Source organism: Grampus griseus (genome assembly GCF_964374135.1).
Source record: "Grampus griseus genome assembly, chromosome: 14".
NCBI lineage: Eukaryota > Metazoa > Chordata > Mammalia > Artiodactyla > Delphinidae > Grampus > Grampus griseus.
In genome coordinates, this window is record NC_139008.1 from 59,476,118 (window position 1) to 59,497,986 (window position 21,869).

Genomic DNA, 21,869 nt, shown 5'->3' on the forward strand with positions numbered 1-21,869 from the left:
AGGTTCTCTCAGCCCTGAACTGACAGTCATGGCAACCGGTTTCCTCTCCTGTTCCTGTGTTGGGCTGATCATGAAGAAAGGAGGCCATGAACAGACACACCTTCCCAGCTGTGCCCTCAACTAAAGACCACATTTCCCAGCACACTTTGTAGCTCAGTGTGGTCTTATGACTAGGTTTTAGCCAATGGGGTATGAGTGGAAGTGAAAAGTGCAACTTTTGCTTCATGTCTTTAAAAATGAATTTGTTTGCCCATGCTCTTTTTGCTTCTCCATGGGAAAAGACAGCGACCTCAACCATGAGGATGAGAACAACATCCTAAGGGACACTGGGACCATGAGATGGAGGATACTGGGTCTCTGGACTGGGCAGACTGTTAACATGAAACATAAATGAACATCCACCTTATTTAAGACACTTTGTCTAACATGTTAGGCTCAAATTCGAGTTGGGATCTAAGACTCCCACCATCCTGGCCTCTGGATCTGAGGCACTTCCACATAAAAGTCCTGGAAATGAGGACAGATATGAAAGGAAATGGAAGCGGTTTAACACAATAAATGTAGATATAAACACTTGCTCTGGACAGAGCGACATGATCCAGATAGTTTTGCAGCAAAGCACCAAGGACTGGAGAGGTCAAACTGACTCAAACCCGAAAGCCAAGCCACCCCTCTCTCCTCCATGCCTCTGTACTTAGGGAAGCAGTGAGGACCCTGGCCATCTTCCCCAGGGAGCAAGGCTGGCTAGGACCACTGCACCAAAGATATGCTGGGAGTGAAAGAATAGTCCTGATAACTACCTAAGGGCTAGAGGGGCTGTGTTTGTTGGAAAGAAGGAGCTAGGGAGACTGTGCCCTCTCTGCAGCCAGCTAAGACAGAACAGTAACGGCAGGGACGGGAGTGGCCCAGGAGAACCCCAGCCCTGGTATGACTGCCCCAACCCAGACAAAGGGAGAGACGTTTCCTCAGGGAGTCAAAGCTTTTATTACCTGATAATCCCTAGTGTGGTGCCAGAGATAACACTCTGGTCCCTCTACTCGCCATGGTGGGATGTAGGCGGTACGAGAACGTGGGCAAGGGTGGAAAGGGGAGAGATTATTTACAGAGCAGGGAGGGGAGAGCAGTCTGAACTGGGGGCACTGGGACAACCAATTTCCTCAAGAGCTCTGATAACTTTGTGCTTTTTTTCTTAGTTAATGCCTAGCTACCTGGAATGAGTTTTGTGTTTCTTCTTTAGGAAAAGATGTATAAACCAAAGAACAATAGAGCCCAATTTCCAGGCAGAGGATTTCATGATATCAATCCAAACATCACACTATTTAATTCCCCAATAAAACATTGGAAAAAGGACTATCAGTGCTAACACATTTACATATAAAATCTCCACCTAATAGGTAATAGAAGCCTATGTACCAATTTCTAAAACAGTTGTAAGATATATACACAATTTTGGGTATATTAACAAAACAGAATATTACAAAATATTAAAGGCAATTCTCCTGTCCACGGGGCCTCATCGCTTCTCACTTGAAGTTGGCGTAATCTGAGAATGCATCAATATATTCCTGCACCACCTTGTAGCAGAACTCATACTGTTCCTGCAGAGTGAAAGGTGGGGGAAAAGGCCAGGGTAGTTACAGAAGAGAAAAATGTACCTGCAGCTCCTGACAAACCCATTTTTTAAAAAATGGAAAATTCACAGGAGATGAATGTTTTTGGATTTCCACCTGAGCCCTGAGCTGCCTGCCAGAGTTCTGACAGCATTCCCCTCTGGGCTGAGTGCAGCTATCTTCTACAGATAGAAGTGACTAGACATGCAGATGGCACTCCTAGGCCTGCAGAGGTCAGACACGAGCTCAAGTCTGTCCACACACTCAGTGGTTACTGGTCATCTAGACTGTCAGGAGACCTGCTGAAAGGGAGCCTGAGGAGAGGAGAGGAGGTACTTCTGAGTCTTCCCCACCTTGGACCCATGGAGAAGTGAAGAGCCTCATGGAGCACCTGGGCACCCTCTTGTAGCCTTCACAGAGGCCACTTCCATCTCTTACTGGTGTGGGGCTAGGCTATGCCCCCACTGCTCTCCTGCCTCCCAAAGCTCATTCTGTTTGCCTGAGGCACCTTGAGGAAGGATGAGTCTGTGGTTACACAGTCTTCTGACTATCAGATGGGCCCCTCAAAAGAGCCTCCCCCCTGAGCTGGCTTTGGCAGAGGAGCTGCAGATGGTGTGGTGGCATGGATAAATACGCAGGGCAGCATACCAGTGTCTGGACCATGTGTGGCCTCTGCAGCCGCAGGCTCTTGACGGTCTGGAAGACATCCAAAATCCCCTCTGCTTTCACCCGTTCCAGGACTGTGCTTAGGGCACAGAAGGTCCCTGTCCGTCCTGCCCCCGCACTGTAACAAAGCAGATACACTTATCACACCTGCAATGACTCCCTGTGCCAAGAAGGCGAGTGACAATGACAATGAGCAGATAAAGGCCGAGGCTGGTGCTCCTGGGAAGGTCAGTCATCCAGTGAAACTGCTGGGGTGGGCACAGGAGCTCACACAGCTCTGGGGAGGCGGGTGCACCCCTGCTGCCCTTCTTGTACGACCCATTCTGCTTGCTGAGGGGCTCACTCATTGGGCAGTGGTGAAGAACCTCACCCCCACCCCCAGCACTGAGGCTTCGCTGTCCACCTACAAACAAGCTGGGGTTAGGGTGGGGGTGGGGGGAATCCCCTGGCGGTCCAGTGGTTAGGACCCCGCACTACCAATGCCAAGGGCACGGGTTCGATCCCTGGTTGAGGAACTAAGATCCCACATGCTGCGTGGCGCAGCCAACAAACAAACAAAACACACAAAAAACAAAAACAGCCCTGCGGGGCCCTGGCCTGCTGCTCATTCATGTCAAGAGTTCTGGCCCCCTCTTTCCTGCCCCTCTGCACTGGTATATGGTTGCTGATGCTTTTCCATGCTGCTCATTTTCTTCCGAAATCCCAGGAATCCAGACTCTCACCTTGACACTGTCCACCTGTTCAATGTGTCATCACCAGACCCTTACTGAGTGCCTGCTGTGTGGTAGGGGCTGAGGTGGGTGGCAGTACCCCCAGACAATAAGATATGCAGTATGAGCAGGAAAAAGAGAACAGCAGTTCTAGTCAGTGTGGGAAGTGCTATTGTGAACAGGGTGGTCAGGGAATGTGAGCAGAGACCCTGAGAAGGTGAGGACAAGGCCCTTGGAAATGAGCATCTCAGGAATGACACAGGAGTGTGTCTAGGTGCTGAAGCCACTGTAGCTGCATCTGAGGGAGGGAGGGAAGTGGGCGGGATAAGGTCAGGGCCCTCAGGGAGAAGGCTAGAGCCCCGGTTCACTCCCTGCCTAGCCTGAGCAAGGAGCCCTCAGACATGTTGTACCTCGTGAGCCAGTGTCTGGATTCTGAGTAAAGGAGTGATGTGGTCTGACTGAAGTTTTAGAAGGAGCTCTCACGCTGCTGTGTTGAGAACAAACTACAGGAGGAAGGGTGGGAGCAGGGAAACCAGTGAGGCCAGTATAGTTACTGAGGAGAGGGCATGGTGGCTTGGACAGAGGGCCATGGTGGGGGGAGTGATAAACACTTGATTCTGAAATTATTTTGCAGGTAGAACAAATGTACATGTGTGAGAAAACGAATTGTTCCAGGCTTCTTATCTGAGTTAAGTGAAATACCACTTCTTGATGTGGGGAAGGCTGTGAAACAGCAGGCTTGGAAAGAAAGATAGGGAGTTCTGAAATAACCCTTTAAAACTGAAGAGGCCCAAGTGGAAATGTTGAGTAGGTAACTGGATATATAAATCTGGAGTTTAGGGGAACTGGTGATAAAGATTTGGGAGTTGGTATTAAAGCCAGGAGATTGGATGAGTTCACCTAGGAGAATGACTGTCAGTTGACAGAGGTCCAAGGACTTGGCCCTTGACCACAGATGGGGAGGAATTAGCAAAGGAGACAGAGAAGGAACAGCCAATGAGGACAAAAACCCTGGAGAGAAGCTATGCTAAAAGCATTCCACAGAGAACCAAATGACCAACTGTGTCTAATGCTGATGAAAGTCAAGGATAATGAGATTAGGAAGTGATCACTGGACTCAGCAATGTGAAGGTCACAGGCGGCCCTCACAGGGCAGTTGCAAGGGAGTATGTGGGGGGTTAACTGAAATGGGCTCAAGAGAGGCTGGGAGGAGAGGAACTGGAGAGTTAGTATGAACAAATATTTTGAGGAATTTTACAATTAAGGAAAACAGAGAAATAGAGGATAGCTGGAGGGGAACTGGAGGCAAAAGTTTTTAAAAAATATTAAAATGGGAGAAATTATAGCACATTTTTATGAAGACAGTAGGTATCCAGAAGAAAACCTGATGATGTAGGATAGTGAAGTCAGGTCCCTGAAGAGACAAAAGAGGATGGAATTGGTATCCAAGTGGAGGGTGGGTGTGGCAGACTTTAGCTTGACTCCCAAGATCCCTGCCTCCTGGTGTTCACATACTTGTGTGATTCCCCTCCCCTTGAGTGTGGGCAGGACTTGTGATGTACTTCTAACCAACAGAATGTAGCAAGGGTGATGGAGCGTATACAATTACATGTATGTGATTATGTTACGTGGATCATAATGTCTGTCTTGTAAGGAAATACTCTCTCCTTTGTTGGTTTGGAAGAAGCAAGCACCCATGCTGGGAAGGTCCACCACGTGGCAAGGAACTTCAAAATACAAAATTTCACAAGGAACTGAATGCTACCAACAACCAAGTGAGCTCAGAGTGGATCCTTCCCCAGGCAAGCCTCAGATGGGACCACAGCCCATCTGGTCAACACCTTGACTGCAGCCTTTTGAGACCCTGAAGCACAGGACTCAGCTAAGATGTGCTCAGATTCCTAACCACAAAGACTGCAAGATAAATGTGTGTTGTTTTGAGATGCTAAGTGTGTGGTAATATTATTACACAGCAATAGAGGACTAATGTAGCTGACTTCAGAGAGAGTTCAGACAACTCATCCACTGAACAGGAGGGATGCAGGGTCCACAGCACTAATGCAGGTAGATGGGGAGCTGTGGTGGTTAAGAGCAAGTGGAAATTCTCTGATTGCTTCTTTTTTTCCTAGGCAAATAGAAAACATGGTCATTTCTTAAATATGAGGATGGGAGAGGTACTGGAGGTTTGAGGTTTGAGAGGAGGATGAAATGATCATCCAGGACAAAGGCTGGCAGGCTTTTCTATAAAGGGCCAAATAGTAAGTATCTTAGGTTTTGCTGGGAAGAGAGAAAGTCAAGTTACAACTGCACAACTGTGCTTCTTGTGTGCTGAGCAGCAGTGTGAGGTAGTAAGAGTAACACGAATGGTCTCAATACTGCTGCTGGAGCAGGACAGCAGCCACAGATAATATATAAGCATAGCCGTGTTCCAATAAAACCTTATGTATGAACACAAATGTAAATTTCATGTAATTTTCACGTTATGAAATATTCTTCTTTTGATTAAAAAAATTTTTTTTAATGTAAACACAAGTCTTACCTTGCAGGCCCCACAAAACCATGTGGCAGGCCAGCTCTGGCACTGGGCCCTAGTTTGCTTAGCCCTGGTCTAGAACAGTGGGAGATGCAGAAGGACTGCAGGGCAGTACTAATCGCCAACAATGAAGTCATCAGAAATGTAAAATGAGGCTTGTAACATGGTGCTTTCCTTTAGCCATATTCAGCTGCATGGTGCAGGGTAGCTAGAGAATCTGGGGTTTGTCAAGAGAGGGTGACTAAGGGAGAGAGCAGCATGGGAGATTTAAAAGTGTGGGCAAGGAAGTGTTTATTTTTGTAGTTCAAGGAATCCTTTTAATTTGCCAATCCAATGGACAAAAAGCCATGTTGTACTGTTTTCATCCCCATTTCTCATATTGCTAATAAGGATTAGCATCTTTTCATGTTTACTGTACACTTGTATTAGATGATGGACTTTGCCACTTTTTCTTCTTAAAAACATTTTTTCAAATGAGTTATTTTTGTACGGGTAACAAATTAGCATAGTTCAAATTTCAAAAAGGTCAGAAACAGTGGAAAGTCTCCTTCCTACTCTACTTCTTCATCCTTTTAGTTTCTTCCTGGGAAACAACCAACGTCATCAGGTCCTTGTGTGTCCTTCTAGAGATAATTTATGCATATACCGACATGAACATATTCTTTCCCTGTCTCCCACTGCTTTTCTCACTAAGCAATAAATCTTGAGGATTACTGAATACCAGTACATAAACAGATTTCTAATTAATTATCTGAAGCTCTGTAGTATGAGATATATCAGAGCTTACTGAACCAGTCCCCTATTAATATATGCTTAGATTATTTACCATCTTTTTTTCAATTTTTTTTGGCTGCACCACATGTCATGCCAGATCTTAGTTCCCCAACCAGGGATTGAACCCATGCCCCCTGCAGTGGAAGCCCAGAGTCTTAACCACTGGACCGCCAAGGAAGTCCCTACCATCTTTTACTATTATAAACGGTACTTCGATTCTTGTAATTACATATTTCATTTTGACCATTTGAAGAACATTTACTAGATACATTTCTAGAAGTTCCTTTGCTCATTTTTCTATCTTCAAAACCAATTTGTAGGAATTTAAAATATATTCTTCCTTCCCTTTTAAAAGAGATTCCCTCCCCCAATTATAAAAGCAATACAAACTCAAGGTAAAATTTTTTCTAAAATGCAATCTCATACAATGTGCCCCAAACAAAATCCACCCACTGCCCCATGGGTCCCCTTGCTATCTTCCTTCTGTCAGTGACACCAGCCATTACCCAGCCTCGAACTTAGGAGACTCCTCTTTTTCACAGCTATGTTTATAGTCTTGTTCATTTTTCTTCTAACTGTTTTCAAAATAGTTGCCCTTTTCTCTTTTCCTGTGTTTCTTAGGGAAACAGCCCTCATTCCCATGTTGCCCAACTGGTCTTCTCCACTGTCAGTCTCCCCTGCTGTTCCCCTTCTGCATCACCTCCCCTGGCCAATATCTTAACATTAGGGACTGCTGTTCCCTAGCACTTAAAGTATGAAGTTCTTATCATCTGGGCCTGTCCTGGTCATTAAACTTGATTGCCACGTGCTCGCCAACATCCCACTCTTGTCTGGCTTTCCTCACTGTCTGATACAGGCTCCCATCACACCCCTCTGCCTGCCTCCCATGCCTTTCTCTCTCTTCCCCCTGAGGGTTGGGGTGGGCATACCTGCAGTGCACGGTGATGGGGTGGTTCCCTGACTGCTGCTGCTGCTTCTGCACGGCTGCAATGATGCTGATCATGCCCTTTCCATCACTGGGGATGCCCACTTCAGGCCAGCCATGGAAGTGGAACTGCCGGATCTGCCGGCTCTTGTTCTCCTTTGGAGGAAGGAGGATCAGAGAGGTAGGTGCAACCCTGCTTTCCCTGTGAGAGAAGGCCACCCACCAGGCATCTTACCCTGGTGTTGGTGACCAGGAGGTCTCTGACGGTATAGCTCTCACATTCCTCCTCCTTCTTCAGCTCCACTGTGATGTCTCCATAGGACACCAGTCCATCAGAGGGCCAGTACTGGGCACACTTCTCCTGGGGGACAAATGGGAGAGGTGAGGGGCTCAGAATACCATGTGTGGTAAAAGCAGGGCTGCCCTGTGAGTAGACTGCTCCTTTCAACACAGCCACTTCTTACACCGACACACTTCTTCCCCAAGGTATCAAAAACTCAGAGGGTCCTTCTACTACTTAACATCAGTCCAGTTTAACTTCTGATCCTCAGCAGGACATCCATATTTAACAACTTAAGTCCACTAATCACTTAACCTTTTGTTATTATTTATAGTCTAATTTGCAACACTGACAGGGTCTGTGAAGAACTCTGACCATCAGCTCATAGCTGCATCTAACACTCAATGGCAGGGTGGAGTGAGAGGAGGAATCAGTGTCTTTGTTCCAATTCCTTTTTCTCTGCTCCTTTGAGGTGTTCCCACATTTGTAGTTACTTATGTATATCAGACTGCTAATCCAGAAAAACTGAACCCAATTACATTCTCACCCAGCCATGGTGCTTCACCAAAGCCCAGTCCACAGTATGCTTTCATTCCTTTCCTCTTTAACACTTTTTTTAAAAAAAATGTGTAACTTCTTTTTTTCTGTTTGTTTTAATTAATTAATTTTATTTTTGGCTGCATTGGGTCTTTGTTGCAGTGCGTGGGTTTCTCTTGTTGTGGAGCATGGGCTCTAGGTGCGAAGGCTTCAGTAGTTGTGGCACGCAGGGCTCAGTAGTTGTGGCTCACTGGCTCTAGAGAACAGGCTCAGTAGTTGTGGTGCAGGGGCTTAGTTGCTCCACGGCATGTGGGATCTTCCCAGACCAGGACTTGAACCCGTGTCCGCTGCATTGGCAGGCGGATTCTTAACCACTGCGCCACCAGGGAAGTCCCTCCTCTTTAACTCTTTAATCTGCAGTGGCACCTTATAGTTGCTAGCTCTTGTGTTTTTGCCCTTATTAGTGAGCACAAGATGGTTTACTGTTGTCTCTGCTTGCACCTGGCTCAGTTCCTTCTACAGCTCCTTGCGGGCAGGGGCTGCCTCTTTTCATCTTTGTTTTCCCAGCACCTTGCACACTGCCTGCATCTGGTAGGCTCTCAGTAAGTATCTGGTAAATGAATGTGTTTAATGTCTGCAGAACAAGCCAGGGTATAAATACATAAACAAAACAAAATACGGTTATGCTGTCCTTTCTTTAGATCATTTTAGGGGAGATCTTAGATACTTCACTGTTGGCAATTTAAAGACACTCAACCATATGGGACTTCCCTGGTGGTGCAGTGGTTAAGAATCTGCCTGCCAATGCAGGGGACACGGGTTCGAGCCCTGGTCTGGGAAGGTCCCACATGCCGCGGAGCAACTAAGCCTGTGCGCCACAACTACTGAGCCTGCGCTCTAGAGCCCGTGAGCCACAACTACTGAAGCCCGCGCACCTAGAGCCCACGCTCCGCAACAAGAGAAGCCACCACAACGAGAAGCCCGCACACTGCAACAAAGAGTAGCCCCTGCTTGCCGCAACTAGAGAGAAAGCCCATGCGCAGAAATGAAGACCTGATGCAGCCAAAAATATAAATAAATAAATAAATAAATATACTCAACCATAAATGTACTCTATGTTCATTAGAAAAGATTTGGGGAAATTAAATACAAAAATAAAAATCACTGATAGTCTCTCAGTCCAAATAAAATCAGTATTATAAGTCCCTTTTAATGACTTTTCTTGCTTTTCATGTGTGATCATTCATTACCCCCTTTATAAATGACACTGAGCTCATTTTAAAATACGGGATTATTAAAGTGGTAGATCAAGGAAATGTCACAGACCACTGCTTTTCAATGTGTGCCCACTAGGAGCCCTGGGGATACCCTGAGGGTCAGAGCTCTGGGCCCTCTCTTCAACCAGAACAGCTTTAGAAAAATCTAATTAAGGCTCATCTTAAACAGAGACTACATTGGTTTTCAGGGTTTGGTGGGTGAAGTGAGTTTTGTTACCACAGTTCCTTCCCAACACTGCCTTTATGCAGTTTTATCAGTCAGAACTAAAGACTGGGGCTTTAAAACCATTAGAACTGCTAAGATACAAAGAGCTTTACAGCAACAGCATGTAGGAGCTAGAATCACACTATGGCAAGAAAAGGAAATATTAATGGTCCCACACTTAACAGCCTTCAGACATTTTAGATCTCCTTAGTTTAGGAAAAGAGGCATAACAGAGAAGACAAGGGGCAGATTGCAAGGAGGACTCCCAGGGATGCAGAGTTGAACCATTAAGAGTCCCCTCTTGGCTTCCCTGGTGGTGCAGTAGTTAAGAATCCGCCTGCCAATGCAGTGGACACGGGTTCAATCCCTGTTCCGGGAAGATCCCACATGCCGCAGAGCAACTAAGCCCGTGCGCCACAACTACTGAGCCTGCGTGCCACAACTACTGAAGCCCGTGCGTCTAGAGCCTGTGCTCCGCAACAAGAGAAGCCACTGCAATGAGAAGCCCGCGCACCGCAAGAGTAGCCCTCGCTCACCACAACTAGAGAAAGCCAGCGCACAGCACAGAAGACCCAACGCAGCCAAAAATAAAAAGTAAATAGAATAAAGACAAATTAAAAAAAAAAAAAAGATTCCCCTCTTTAGGGAATTCCCCAGTGGTCCAGTGGCTGGGACTCTGCACTCCTACTGCAGGGGGCATGGGTTTGATTCCTGGTCGGGAACTGAGATCCCGCAAGCCACGCGGTTTGGCAAAAAAAAAAAAAAAATCCCCTCTTCAAACTCTGGACAAGGAGTTGGTCAACAGTGAAAGCATGTCTGCTCTGGCTGCCTAACCAGCCAAAATGATTACCTGTGGTAGGACCAAGAAGTTAGATCAGTGCTGTTGTAGGGTACATTTCAAGGTGACACAGCTATTGTAGGGAAGCAGGTATGGTGTGCTGAGAGAAAGCAAGCCTGGTAAACTTATGGGGATAGGATTTAAGGGACTACATGAAATAAAGAGAAGCCACATAAGATGATCGCAGATGTTGGACCGACGGCAGGAAATTACCCTACTCAGCCAGGTGAAGGCTTATTTAATTTAGCCCTCTGTGTGGGCCCAACAACACAAACAGAAAAATCAGGTTGGGCTTAAATGGGACTTGACTCCTGAGGTGCCTCTCATGGCTGTGGGGAGGGATATGGCAAAAAGAGCTGTAACAGAATCCAGAGCAGGGGCCAGCAGTGGCTGTACCCACTGTCGCCCAGGGCTAAAAATGCCTTGGTATCCTGCTGAGGATGGAGACGTGAGAGCACAGAGCTGGAGACTAGGCCTGTGGGGAATGCAAGGCTGTGACAAATGTGCGACACAACCCTCAGGGAGTAGAGGCTGTGGCTCATCTCAGAATCTATGCTCCACTCTGTATGTGGAGGGCAGATGGGGATGAGGGAAAATGGAAACTAGGAGACTTAAAATAAGCAATAGAAACAGGAGAGGAAGAAGGACCCAATTCAAGTCTTGGGACTGGATATTAACAGGAAAAGGTTTCTAAATTTTGTTGTTTTTTTCTTTTTTTTTTCGGTACGCGGGCCTCTCACTGTTGTGGCCTCTCCTGTTGCGGAGCACAGGCTCCGGATGCGCAGGCTCAGCAGCCATGGCTCACGGGCGCAGCCACTCCGCGGCATGTGGGATCTTCCCAGACCGGGGCACGAACCCGTGTCCCCTGCATCGGCAGGCGGACTCTCAACCACCGCGCCACCAGGAAAGCCCTAAATTTTGAATGCATGGGTAGATTTTCCCTCAAGATGAGGAAGCCCAAAGAGGATTTTAAGACAAGGAGTGATATAATTAGATTTATATTTTCAAAAGGATCACTGGCCTCCATGTAGAGAAGTGGCTAAAAGGGGATGGGAATGGAAGCAGGCAGACTGGCTGCCAGACTACTTCAGTGATGCAGGTGAGAGATGATGGTTTGCATGCGGGTGACAGGAGTTACACTGAAGAGAAGTGGATATGCTCAGCATACATCAGGACTCAGTGACAGACTGGCTGTGGAGAGTGAGAAAAGGAGAGGAATAAAGGTAACTCCTAGACTTCTGATACGAGCATCTGGGTGGAAGGTGGTACAATTTACTGAGATGGGTAGGGTGGGATGAACCAGTATGAGGGAAAGGAGGAAACCAAATTTTATTTGGGCCATATGAAGTTTGAGATTCTTAACAGACATCCATGAGAAGATATCAAGTAGCTATGTGGATACACCGGTCCACAACTGGGAAGGTGGGGGGTAACTGGGCTAGAGACATAGATGTGAGAGTCCCTGACATATAGTATTTAAAGCCACAGAGTTGGATGAGATCCTCAAGGAATAGTGTATCAAAAGAGAACAAAAGTGGGTTAAGACCTGAGTGTTGGACACTCCAATGATTAGAGGTCATGCAGAGGAGGAGGAGGTCACAAAAGAAATAACAAAGGAGTTGCCAGGCCAGTGAGCGGGGAGGGGGTGACATCATGGAAGTCAAGGGAAGAAAATGTCTTGGGGAGGAAGAAGTGTGTGTTGACGGTTTCACACACTGCTACAAAGGTACAAGAAAGACAAGAAAAGAGAAATAACTTTTGCATTGGGCAGACGGCGGTCACCGGTGATCTTGACTGAAGTAGTCCAAGGAGTCAAGGCTAGAAGGAACAGGATGAGAGAATGTGAGGGGAGAAAGCCAACGCTTTTTAAAGGAGTTTTGCTAGGAAGGGGTAGAGAGAAATGGGATGGCACATGGAAGGAAATGTGGGGTTAGGAGATCTTTGTTTTTTAAAGATAGGAAAGTAACAATAGGCTGATAAGAGTATAGAGGAGAGAGGGGAACTATTTACGGATGGAGGTGAGAGAAGATAATGAGAGCAGCAACATTCTTGAGAAGACAGGAGAGGAAGGGATCAGGGCACAGTGGATAGTTGGACTGAGAAATGTAGGAACACTTTTCTACTGCAACCAGAGAGAAGACAAGAGAATGGACGAATGGATACAGATTCATCCAGCCCCAGGCTGGCTGCTTGGGGGTAAGAAGATGAGAGCATTCTTGTCTGCTTTCTTGGAGAAGAATGAGATCAAAAGATAAGGTGTGAGTGTGATGGGATAGGCAAGAGGGAATGTTGAAGGTCTGAGGAAAGAGAAGGAAGGGAAGTAGGATTGGTAGGTGACACTAATTACCCATATTAGATTTGTGGTCACGAATTCAATGTGAGACCACGCAGCACCATTTTGCGTTTTCTCCCAGTAATGTTTGATACCAGATGCAGGCATATAATTGAGTTTAATAGGGTAGAGACCTTGCCATGAAAGTAAGAGACCATGAGGGAATAGTGCATGTTAAGAAGGGAGGGATTATAATCATGTCAAGTCACAAAAACTCTTAACAGAGTAAGAAGGAAGGTGGGGACATTACTGGGGTGATTGAGATTGAAAAATGGAGAAGCCAATGGCTCTAAGGACCTGATGAGGACAAAGAATTACTGGAGTAAGAAAAGAGAAGTAGTGAGGTGAAAGGACAGGAGATGGTAAACAGGGCGGGATGCCTAATGTTGATATTCCAAAGGCAGTGCAGATATGGGGGGATGACAAGGTTGTGGTTTGACCATGGAACTGGATGGCTAAGGAGGCTGAGAAGCTGAAAGACAAGAGTAGATGGATCACCCACATACATACTTTTGCTTCCAAGAATAGAAACAGAAATAGGAATCAAAAAAGGGGCAGCAAGCCAGGTGTTGGAGTCATCTGTGGGTGATCGGAGATGAGGAGTTGGTGTTCAAGTCTAGTAGAAGAATGCTTGGGAACTGGGGTTTAATCTAATATTTATATTTTCAGGTTATGGACTCTAGATATTGGTATCCCTAAAGAAGCTGAAACAGAGAAGCTTTTCAGTCTTTTCTCTTGCTGTCTTTGTTTACCCCTCTTTCCCCTAGATAGCACTAAGTTTCTTGCTATGGTCTGGGGCTGAAAACAGTGATGGTGATACAGAGCTTTGTGGGCAAGGGTCTAACAAGGGTCTATCATGTTTTATTGTCTCTCTGGAGAAGTAGAATGTGGCCTTGGGTTGAGGTGACACCATGCAGAAACTGCTAGAGCTGCTCTGCCCACTCTGATGATGATGGTGGATGCATCAAGCTGCAGCTGATGAGAGGAACTCAGGCCTTACCAAGCCTCTTGGTGCACCCCCCGGTTTAAATGGTGCAGAAAAATAAACCAGGGAGAAGAGAATTTTAGGTTTTAATTCCTTTGGAATTTTAATGTATACAGAATTTACATTTTTGGATCAGACTTTTTCTTGGAATTTAAATTGGGGGTAGGGAGTGGTGTCAGAATGTATAAATGGAGACACCCTTCATTGTCTCACTTAGGCTTACTGTGTTAATATCTCTGGGAGCTACACTTGATAAGATGAATGGGAGGTGGAACAGAAAGTAAAATTTTATCTTAGAGGCCCGTGAGGCTGGTAAAGAATGTTACTATAACCTGTTCTGTTCCACTTCAGAAGCTTCTGTTTCACTGGTCCTAAGACAGAAGCATAGGCACAGTGTTAGTAGGTAGAGGGGAATGGGCCTCATCCAACTGACTGCAGGCCTGGCCAACAGGCAGGAAAACTTGTGTGTACGTGTCCTCTCTCTCCCCACCTCTACAGGTGAGAAATGCTTCCTGCCCTTCTGCCCTGTACTCTCACTAGGTCTACTTCAAGGATGGAAAAGCCTGACAATCTGACTAGACAGAGTCTGAGGTATTCACTGGGCTGCTTTTTATTACAGGGCAGTGGACTGAGAATGTGCTCGCCATTCCAGCTTTTTCTGCCTGCTCTTTGGACCTGCCCACCATAGATCCAGAGGGTGGAAGTGTGGAGGGAACCTCATGTAGGTCCCTGGTCTATATGTACGTTCCATCACAGCTTATCAGAGACGGTCAAGAGACATGCACCTAATTCCTGATAACAAAGTAGCTCATCCCCCAACTGGGGGTGACAAAGTGACAACTTTGTCACTCAGGTGTACGCTTCCTCCAAATCTCTCACCTCATCAGTACTGTTATTAATGATAGGTGAAGACCTATAATGTATGTCTGTTGATTAGATACATGATACAAATCCGAGAAGAACAACTAATGAGTTAAACGATTAAATCTGAAAAAAATCTTGACGTAACAGTACATCAGGGTGAGCAAATATCAAGGCTGTATCAAGGTTAAAATAAACAAACTGCCCAAGTACAGAATGGGAAAGATGTGGCTTGGAAAAACCAATGTAAAAAACGTATTTAATTCTTCCTCTCCCCGCTTCCCCCAGTCCAGTCCACCCCACCTCTGCACCATCTCTTGGGGCAGATCCCTTCTCACCACCCCTGCTGAGTCCAGGCCACCAGCATTACTGCTGCAGTTTCCTCTCTGCTTCTGGCTTGCCTGCTCATTTCTAATCTGTCCTCCTCACCATAGCCAGATGGATTTTAAAAAAACTACAAATCTGATATTGTCAAGAGTTCTTCAACTGCTTTACAAAATTCAAACTCTTCACTATGGCTTAGAAGGACCTTTTCCCCTGGGCCCTTGCTAGCCTCTCCCGCTCTTTCTCTCGATTCTGACCCCTGTTAAGCTGCGCACCAGGCATCATGAAGCACCCATTTACTACACTGTGCACCACAGCAGAAAGAGTCTGAAGATAATAAGCACTATCTGAACACAGACTGAGCCACAAGTAATACTGAGAGGGGTGGGGTGGGAGGTGGGCAGAGAAAGAGTGACCGCTGAGATTTAAAATGCTCAGTAGAGGCTGCAAGGTTCTGATCCAGAAATAGTGTTAAGAGATTTCCTACACTGAATGGGAGCTGGCCTAGGGGGCCTCTAAGGTCCCTTTATATTCTGAGTACGCTGACAATTCTCAAGGGCTTTTTTCTTTAGAAGATTTCCTTGTTATTGAATGTTAACAAAAGTTATTTCTCAAATTCTATTGTTTTCTTTTGTTTAGTCAGCAAAGAAGTGACCCATCTTCCCACCAGTCTTCTAGTTAATTTCTCTGGCTTGGAAGGCACTCTCTCCTTAGAGACACTCACACAAGCTCCATGTCGGAGCCTCAGTCTGGCTCTGTATCCCTCCTCTCACTAGTTCTGCCCTGCCCGTGGAGGTGGGGTGCAGAGGGTGTGCACAAAGCTAGGCTTGGGGAGACCGTATTCAGGAGAGAAATGAGAGGGTGTGAACTGTCTGGGAACCGAATGGAGGCTCTGACCAGTCCTGAGAGAAGCTGACTATTCAGATACCAAGCAGCTGGGCAATGGCTCTTTGATTAGTTTAAGTCAAAGAAAAAGTCCAAATACCCTCTTAGCACCACCCCCGCACCCCCGCTTTTTTTCATGTGTCTCTTGTCTCCTACAGCCCAGGACCTTTCTGAGCTCACCTGGCCTCTCTCCTCCAGTTCTGTTAGCATCACGATAGAGCAGGATTTCCACTCCCAGATCATTCGCCAGAAGTCCTCAATTGTGTGGAGAAGAGGGCCCTGGCTGGCGATGTAGGAGTCCTTCTGCCGGTAGCCCTATACAATCCAGGTCAATGGCAGGAGTGAAATGGTTTGATCAGGGAGGGGCTAGTGGAGAAGACAGGCCACTGGGATGGGACAGGGGCTGCCTGGAGACAAACACATCCCAGGCAGAGCTCCCCTCTGGCCAAGGACCAAACCCTGGCTGGCATGCTGGTCTCTTTGTAAGAAGATGAGGGAAGTGGGGGCTGGGGCTAGGATGGAGACAGCAGGAATGGGAAGGACCAGAGGTTAGTGTTTTTAGCCTTTGGTCTGTGCTGTGAACTTTCCCTTCCAAACTGGGGCCCTGACAGACCTAGTGTACAGGAAGGGTATCAGTTCTGTATTTGATGACTGACTCAAAGACCACCCTTCCAAGCATTGGGAGGGGAGCACTGCAAGGCCCAGCTGAATCTCCATGGAGTGTTGGGAGCTCCGGGGACACAGCCACCACTTACATCAATGAAGGATGCGTTCACGTAGTCTGTGTTCTCCTCACCCCTCTTAACTGGAATGATCACTCTGTTGAATTCATCTGCAAGAAGGACAGCAGCCTGTGGCTCCCCAGCATCACCTGTCGTCTTCTCCCTCTCTTTCCATCTATCCCCCCCAACCTCAGCTCTGAGAAGATATAATTCCAGCTGGGCAACAACATGCCTGTTCCTAGCCCAGGAGGCAGAAAACCTTTGGGCTTCATGCTCTTTCCAGAAGCCACTGAAGAACTGGGAACAATAAGAGACAATGCCATAATTCTTGTCTCCAAGCTGATCATTAACTAGTACCCAAGAAGTTCAAAGGGTGAAGGGAAAGGGGGATGGGGCATTAAGGCTTTGGGTGGGGAAAGGGCTCTTACATGGAATGATCTGTAAAACCCGGTTCTTCTTCATGTTGGCTGGAAGGTTTCCGGTCCGCATCTTGTCATTCTGGATTTTGATTGATGTTAATTTCTGAATTGGGAAGGGGAGGGGAAGCATTACTGATCTCAGTAACTGGACTTGACAAGATTATGTCTGTCACTGGACCTGCATCCAGGGCACACTGGCATACTGCTCTTTTCAGCAGAGCCCTGACCTCCAACATTTTCACATGTTCTTATCAGAACACTGTTTTTCTGTCTTTAATAAGCCAAGAGTGTTTGGGAAACACTGTTTTCCCGGTTCCTGTGATTCCCTTAGACTGAAATTTTATGATCCTGGAACAAGTAATCTACTCTTATAGGAGACAATGTGCCCTTTCTCCCTCTCTCCCTGCTGTTCTACTCCCAGAGGCTGTCTTAGATTCTTTAGAAAACCTTATTCAAATATATATGCTCCCTTCTCCTTATTCCAAGGTTCCTTCTTGATTTTTGCTACTCAAAGTGTAGCCCATAAACCAGCATCAGCCTCGTCTTGTTATATATGCAGAATCTCAGGCCCCAACTCAGACCAGCTGAAACAGAACCTGCATCATAATAGGATCCCGAGGTAATTCATGTGTACATTATAGCTTCAGGAGTGCTTTAAGGCAGCTGGTCTTCCCCATCCCAATCCAGAATCTCTTGCTTCTGGGAGCACTTTTATTGATGAGAGTGTGACATGTCCCTTAGGTGAGTTGAGAACCACTGTCTAATGGCATACAGCAGGGGTCAGCAATCTACGGTCCATGAGCCAATCTGGTCTGCTGATTGCAAATGAGGTTTTACGGAAACACTGCCATGCTCATTTGCTTATGGGGTGTTTATGGCTGCTTTTGTGCTATAACAGCAGTGCTAAGTAGTTGCAAATAGAGACCGTATGGCATGCAAAGCCAAAAATATTTACTTTGCAGAGAATGTTTGCTCTTGCTGTACATTATAATTACCTGGGAGGGGGAGCTGGGGGACTTAAAAAAAATACCATTGCCTGTTTTTGTTTTTTTTCCCCCCTAAACACAACCCAAGTGACTCTAACATGCAGGATGGGTTGAGAATGACTAGGGTATGAGTAAAGGGCCAGAGACCCACCTCCTTAACCACCCACATGCTTTGCAAGGGGATTAACCATTTGTTGGTAAATCCACAAGGAGTCAAGCATCCTGTATTCTGTAGGTCACATAGATCCTTCATCCTGAAAGAGCTCAGCTCCAACTTACCTTAAACTCCTCCTCTAATCCATTGTTGCTGGACCCTGGGATTTTGTTGTAAATTTTTTGCAGATGTGTTTCTAGAGAGGTGACTTCCAGTTCTGTATCTCCATAGAGATAATGCTCCAGAAGGGCTTGGTATATGAAGACGTACTGCATCTGAAATGCAGATGATGCCCGAGTTCCCAGTTATACACATGGTCCTGGTGGTGCCAGAGCACTCCCTCCCACTCCCATTTCACTTCAGTCCACTTCTTCAATCCTAGCAGAGATAAAATGATTCACTCTTGTCCCAATTCAGGGAGGCAGGACTCAAAAGGCATGAGTCCCTCTGGGGGTGCTTAAACTTGGGAGGGAGGGTCCTATTCTGGTACCCTCCTGGAGAGAAGGACAATTCCAACTCCTGCTCATTCAGAGAGCACAGACTAGATAGACTGAGGGGTTGTCAAATTCTGGTGACACACAAAACCTGTGCCAGCCCCCCTCCCCTCCCAGTGCTGTGCCCTTTGAACTCCATGCCCTAACCACAGAGCTGATCTCACTGCTGCTCCTGGACCTGGCTAAGCTGCATCACAACTCTGTGGCAATGGCTCCCTTGGCTGCCCACATACCTACTTCCCTCAGGACCTGTTCCATATCCTTACAGTCTAGTGCAAATGACATCTGCCCCACCTTCCAGATTCCCCTAGGCACAGCCTCCTCTGTGCTCCATAGTTCTTTTAATACGTAATTTATAAGCGCCCTTCATCACACTGTATGATGACCATTTACAATAACCTGGGAGGCTGAGTAATCCATGAGGCTGTTTTGGTCCTGGAATGTTTTGGTCCTGGAATGCCCCCTACCCACAAACCACTCACGTCTGTTTGCACCATCTGGCAGCGCTGTGCCCGGATCCGGCTTACAAAGCCATAAACGTCCACCTTCCGCTCTGTATGCATCATGTCCAGCATGGCATCAATGACGACAAAGGTTCCTGTACGCCCTACACCCGCACTGTAGCCAGAGAGCAGGAGTATTACTGGGATGGCTAGCATGTCTTGTGGGAACACCCAGGGAGGGGGCAGCATAGGGTAGGGCTCTTTCTTCAAGGCTTTAAATTCTAATTCTGTATGGGGTAGAGCTAATTCTGTATGGACTCTCACGGAGCCAACAACTCCACTGTACCCTGAACTCCCTACCTCTAGTTATCAGGACCAGAGAACCCTGACACTTAGAATGGTCTGAAGATTCCAAGTACACAAGGCAGCACTCAACCTAGCTTCTTGGCTTCATAGCAGTGGTCACCCCACCCCCAATCTTGGAGGATTGCCCTTCCCTCTTTCCTCAAGTGCTTTCCCACCCAGCACCTAGTTTTCTTGAGGAGTCTCTCTGGATGCTGCCCTGGCGCCCCAAGAGCTCATCTGCTCTGTGCCAGCCTCCTCAGCCAGGGCTCCTGTGCCTTCCCTGCTCTCAGCATGGGAGCAGAATGTGACATGAGTGGGGAGCCAAGGGTCAGGCCACACTGACCTGCAGTGTACCACAATGGCCCCTGCATACTGCGGGTTACAGGCCTTCACCTTCTTGAGGAACTTGAGCATACCAATTGGGGTGAAAGGCACCCCAAAGTCTGGCCAGCTGGTAAAGTGGAACTGAGTGATGAGGCGCTGTGGCTTTCTGTTGGTCACGTCGCCCACCTGTGAATTGAAGAGATCCCTGTGTGTTGGCCCTGATACCCTGGGGTAGGGCAGCACCAGGGGAAGGAGGGTGAGGCTTAGGGGCCAGGGCCAGCTGTGGCTATCACTGACAATGGGAAAGTGAGAGGATTAAACTTCCCAAGCAAGTTTTAACCATGGACAGAGAACCTTCCCAGAAACCCCATGGGGTAGGCAGGTTGTTACTATTACTCACAGCCTACAGATGTGAAATGTGAAACTCAGAAAAGTTAAATGACCTGGTCTAGGTCCCAGGATTAGTAAAAGGCAAGGTCAGAACTAAAATGCAGGTCTCCTGAGTCTTGGTAAGCCCTCTTTTCATAGCACCACAGTGCCCTCAGCTAAAGGCAACCTTTGCTCAAGCCTCCAGGGTCACCCTGGAGGGTCAGGAGCAGGGCCCACCACATCCTTGATGTCAGAAGCCTTTGGGGTAAGAAAGGAGGAGAGGTAAGTCAAGTACCAGAAGATACTGGTGCAATACCTCCTGATGCACTTGGTTCATACCTAAGATGACCAAACTCCATCTCAGTAATACTTTTTCTCCCAGCCATGAAGTCATGAAAATGTTCCCCCCTTAGCTTTGACGGAAAGAAAAAAACAAGAAAAAAAAAAAAAGAAAAATCCCCTGGGAGCCCAGAACTCTGATTTCAGAGTTCGAACATTTTGCACACTCAGCAATTCCTGACCACTCTGAGTAAGATGGGGATGACTCGGCCTGTTCTGCCCTCTTAATGGTCAGCAGATTCTAAATGAGAACCAAGAAAGGAGGTAGGAGACAGTACCTGTTGAATGCAGAACTTCCGCACTGTGTAGTCCACCAGTACGGTCACATCCTCTACTGACACACGGATATTCCCATAGGTCCAGCAGCCTTGGTCTGGCCAGTACTGGGCGCACTTACACTGGAAAGAAACAGACATGCACCCCCCTGACCTGAGACCTCCCGCCCACAACAGGTGCAAAGGGCCCTAAAGAAAAGGACCACAAAAGCCCAGACTAAAATCCTCAGAAAGCCCTATGGCCTCTTCTCTCACCTCAGTCAGCTACAGACTTATTTAACTGTTCCTTTTTTTTTGCCATGCCATGCGGCTTGCAGGATCTCAGCTCCCTGACCAGAGACTGAACCCAGGCCACAGCAGTGCCCAGAATCCTAACCACCAGGCCACCAAGGAACTCCCTAACTGTTCTTTTTTTAAGTTCCTCAGCTTCTATCCTGTTTAGCACAATCTCTTAACTTATGCAGAGCCCCAGCAGCCCTATACTTCTCACTCTTTCCCACCTCTAGTCTCTCAGTTCAGGGCAAATCGGAAGCCATTTTACCTACAAAATCTGTACTTCCACAATATCCTAGGTCATGCTCTAGGGGTAAGTCTGTCTGATCCCCTGGAATGAGCAACCTGCTATGAGGGAGTTCACCAGGGTGGATTGATGCAGACTGTAAAACCTGCCACGAGAGGCCCAAGGCCTTCTCTGGTTGACTAGGCCTTGGACAGCTCCCAAGAGCCAGAGGTAGGGTTGGAGAAAATGAACCTAAAGCCCAGCCCTAAAGCTATCCCTCCTAAGCCAATCAATACATCCAACAGCCCAGTGTGGGTATCAGGTTGACTCTAGGGCCATCCTGGAGAGAGACTATCCCGAATTGGGATTCCTCTCTGGGGCCTGATCCAGGACTCAGGACTGGTGTTGGCTGTGGCCCAGTGATGGAGCTGACCAGGCATGGACTTGGCAGTCACAGAAAGAAAAGAACCAGTCAGAAGGCTGCCTGAAGGATCAGTTCAGGGGCTCACATTTCCTTGTGCCCTGCAGGGTCTCAGTTCATACGGCTCCCTCTGCTATCTCAGGAGGAGGAACAAAACAAAAACAAAAACAAAAAAACCAGGGGAGTGAGGGACTAGAGAAGCCAGGGGAGAAAAGCCCCACTGTGACTTTTCCTTGTCTAATGGCCCAAGTCTTTCTTCCATGATGTTTTGGATCTTAGGTGAGCTGTTTGGTCACCAACACAGGGTGTGCCCTAGGTATACCTCTGAGTTCATCGG

At 47.1% G+C, this 21,869-nt stretch overlaps 1 protein-coding gene across 1 annotated transcript in view; it reads right to left on the reverse strand.

Moving 5' to 3' along the window:
* Positions 1–960: 960 nt before the first annotated feature.
* PTPRA (protein tyrosine phosphatase receptor type A) overlaps positions 961–21,869 on the reverse strand; it is a 184,764-nt gene continuing 163,855 nt past the window's right edge. Inside the window, exons 12-22 of the mRNA XM_082671561.1 lie at positions 20,616–20,735; positions 19,649–19,815; positions 19,000–19,135; positions 18,149–18,298; positions 16,893–16,986; positions 16,498–16,574; positions 15,923–16,057; positions 7,454–7,579; positions 7,223–7,374; positions 2,259–2,394; positions 961–1,598 (exon numbers count right to left, since the gene is read on the reverse strand). Of these exons, the coding sequence (XP_082527687.1) occupies positions 1,524–1,598; positions 2,259–2,394; positions 7,223–7,374; positions 7,454–7,579; positions 15,923–16,057; positions 16,498–16,574; positions 16,893–16,986; positions 18,149–18,298; positions 19,000–19,135; positions 19,649–19,815; positions 20,616–20,735 (1,368 nt within the window). The 3' untranslated portion in view covers positions 961–1,523. The remainder of the gene's footprint in view (positions 1,599–2,258; positions 2,395–7,222; positions 7,375–7,453; positions 7,580–15,922; positions 16,058–16,497; positions 16,575–16,892; positions 16,987–18,148; positions 18,299–18,999; positions 19,136–19,648; positions 19,816–20,615; positions 20,736–21,869) is intronic.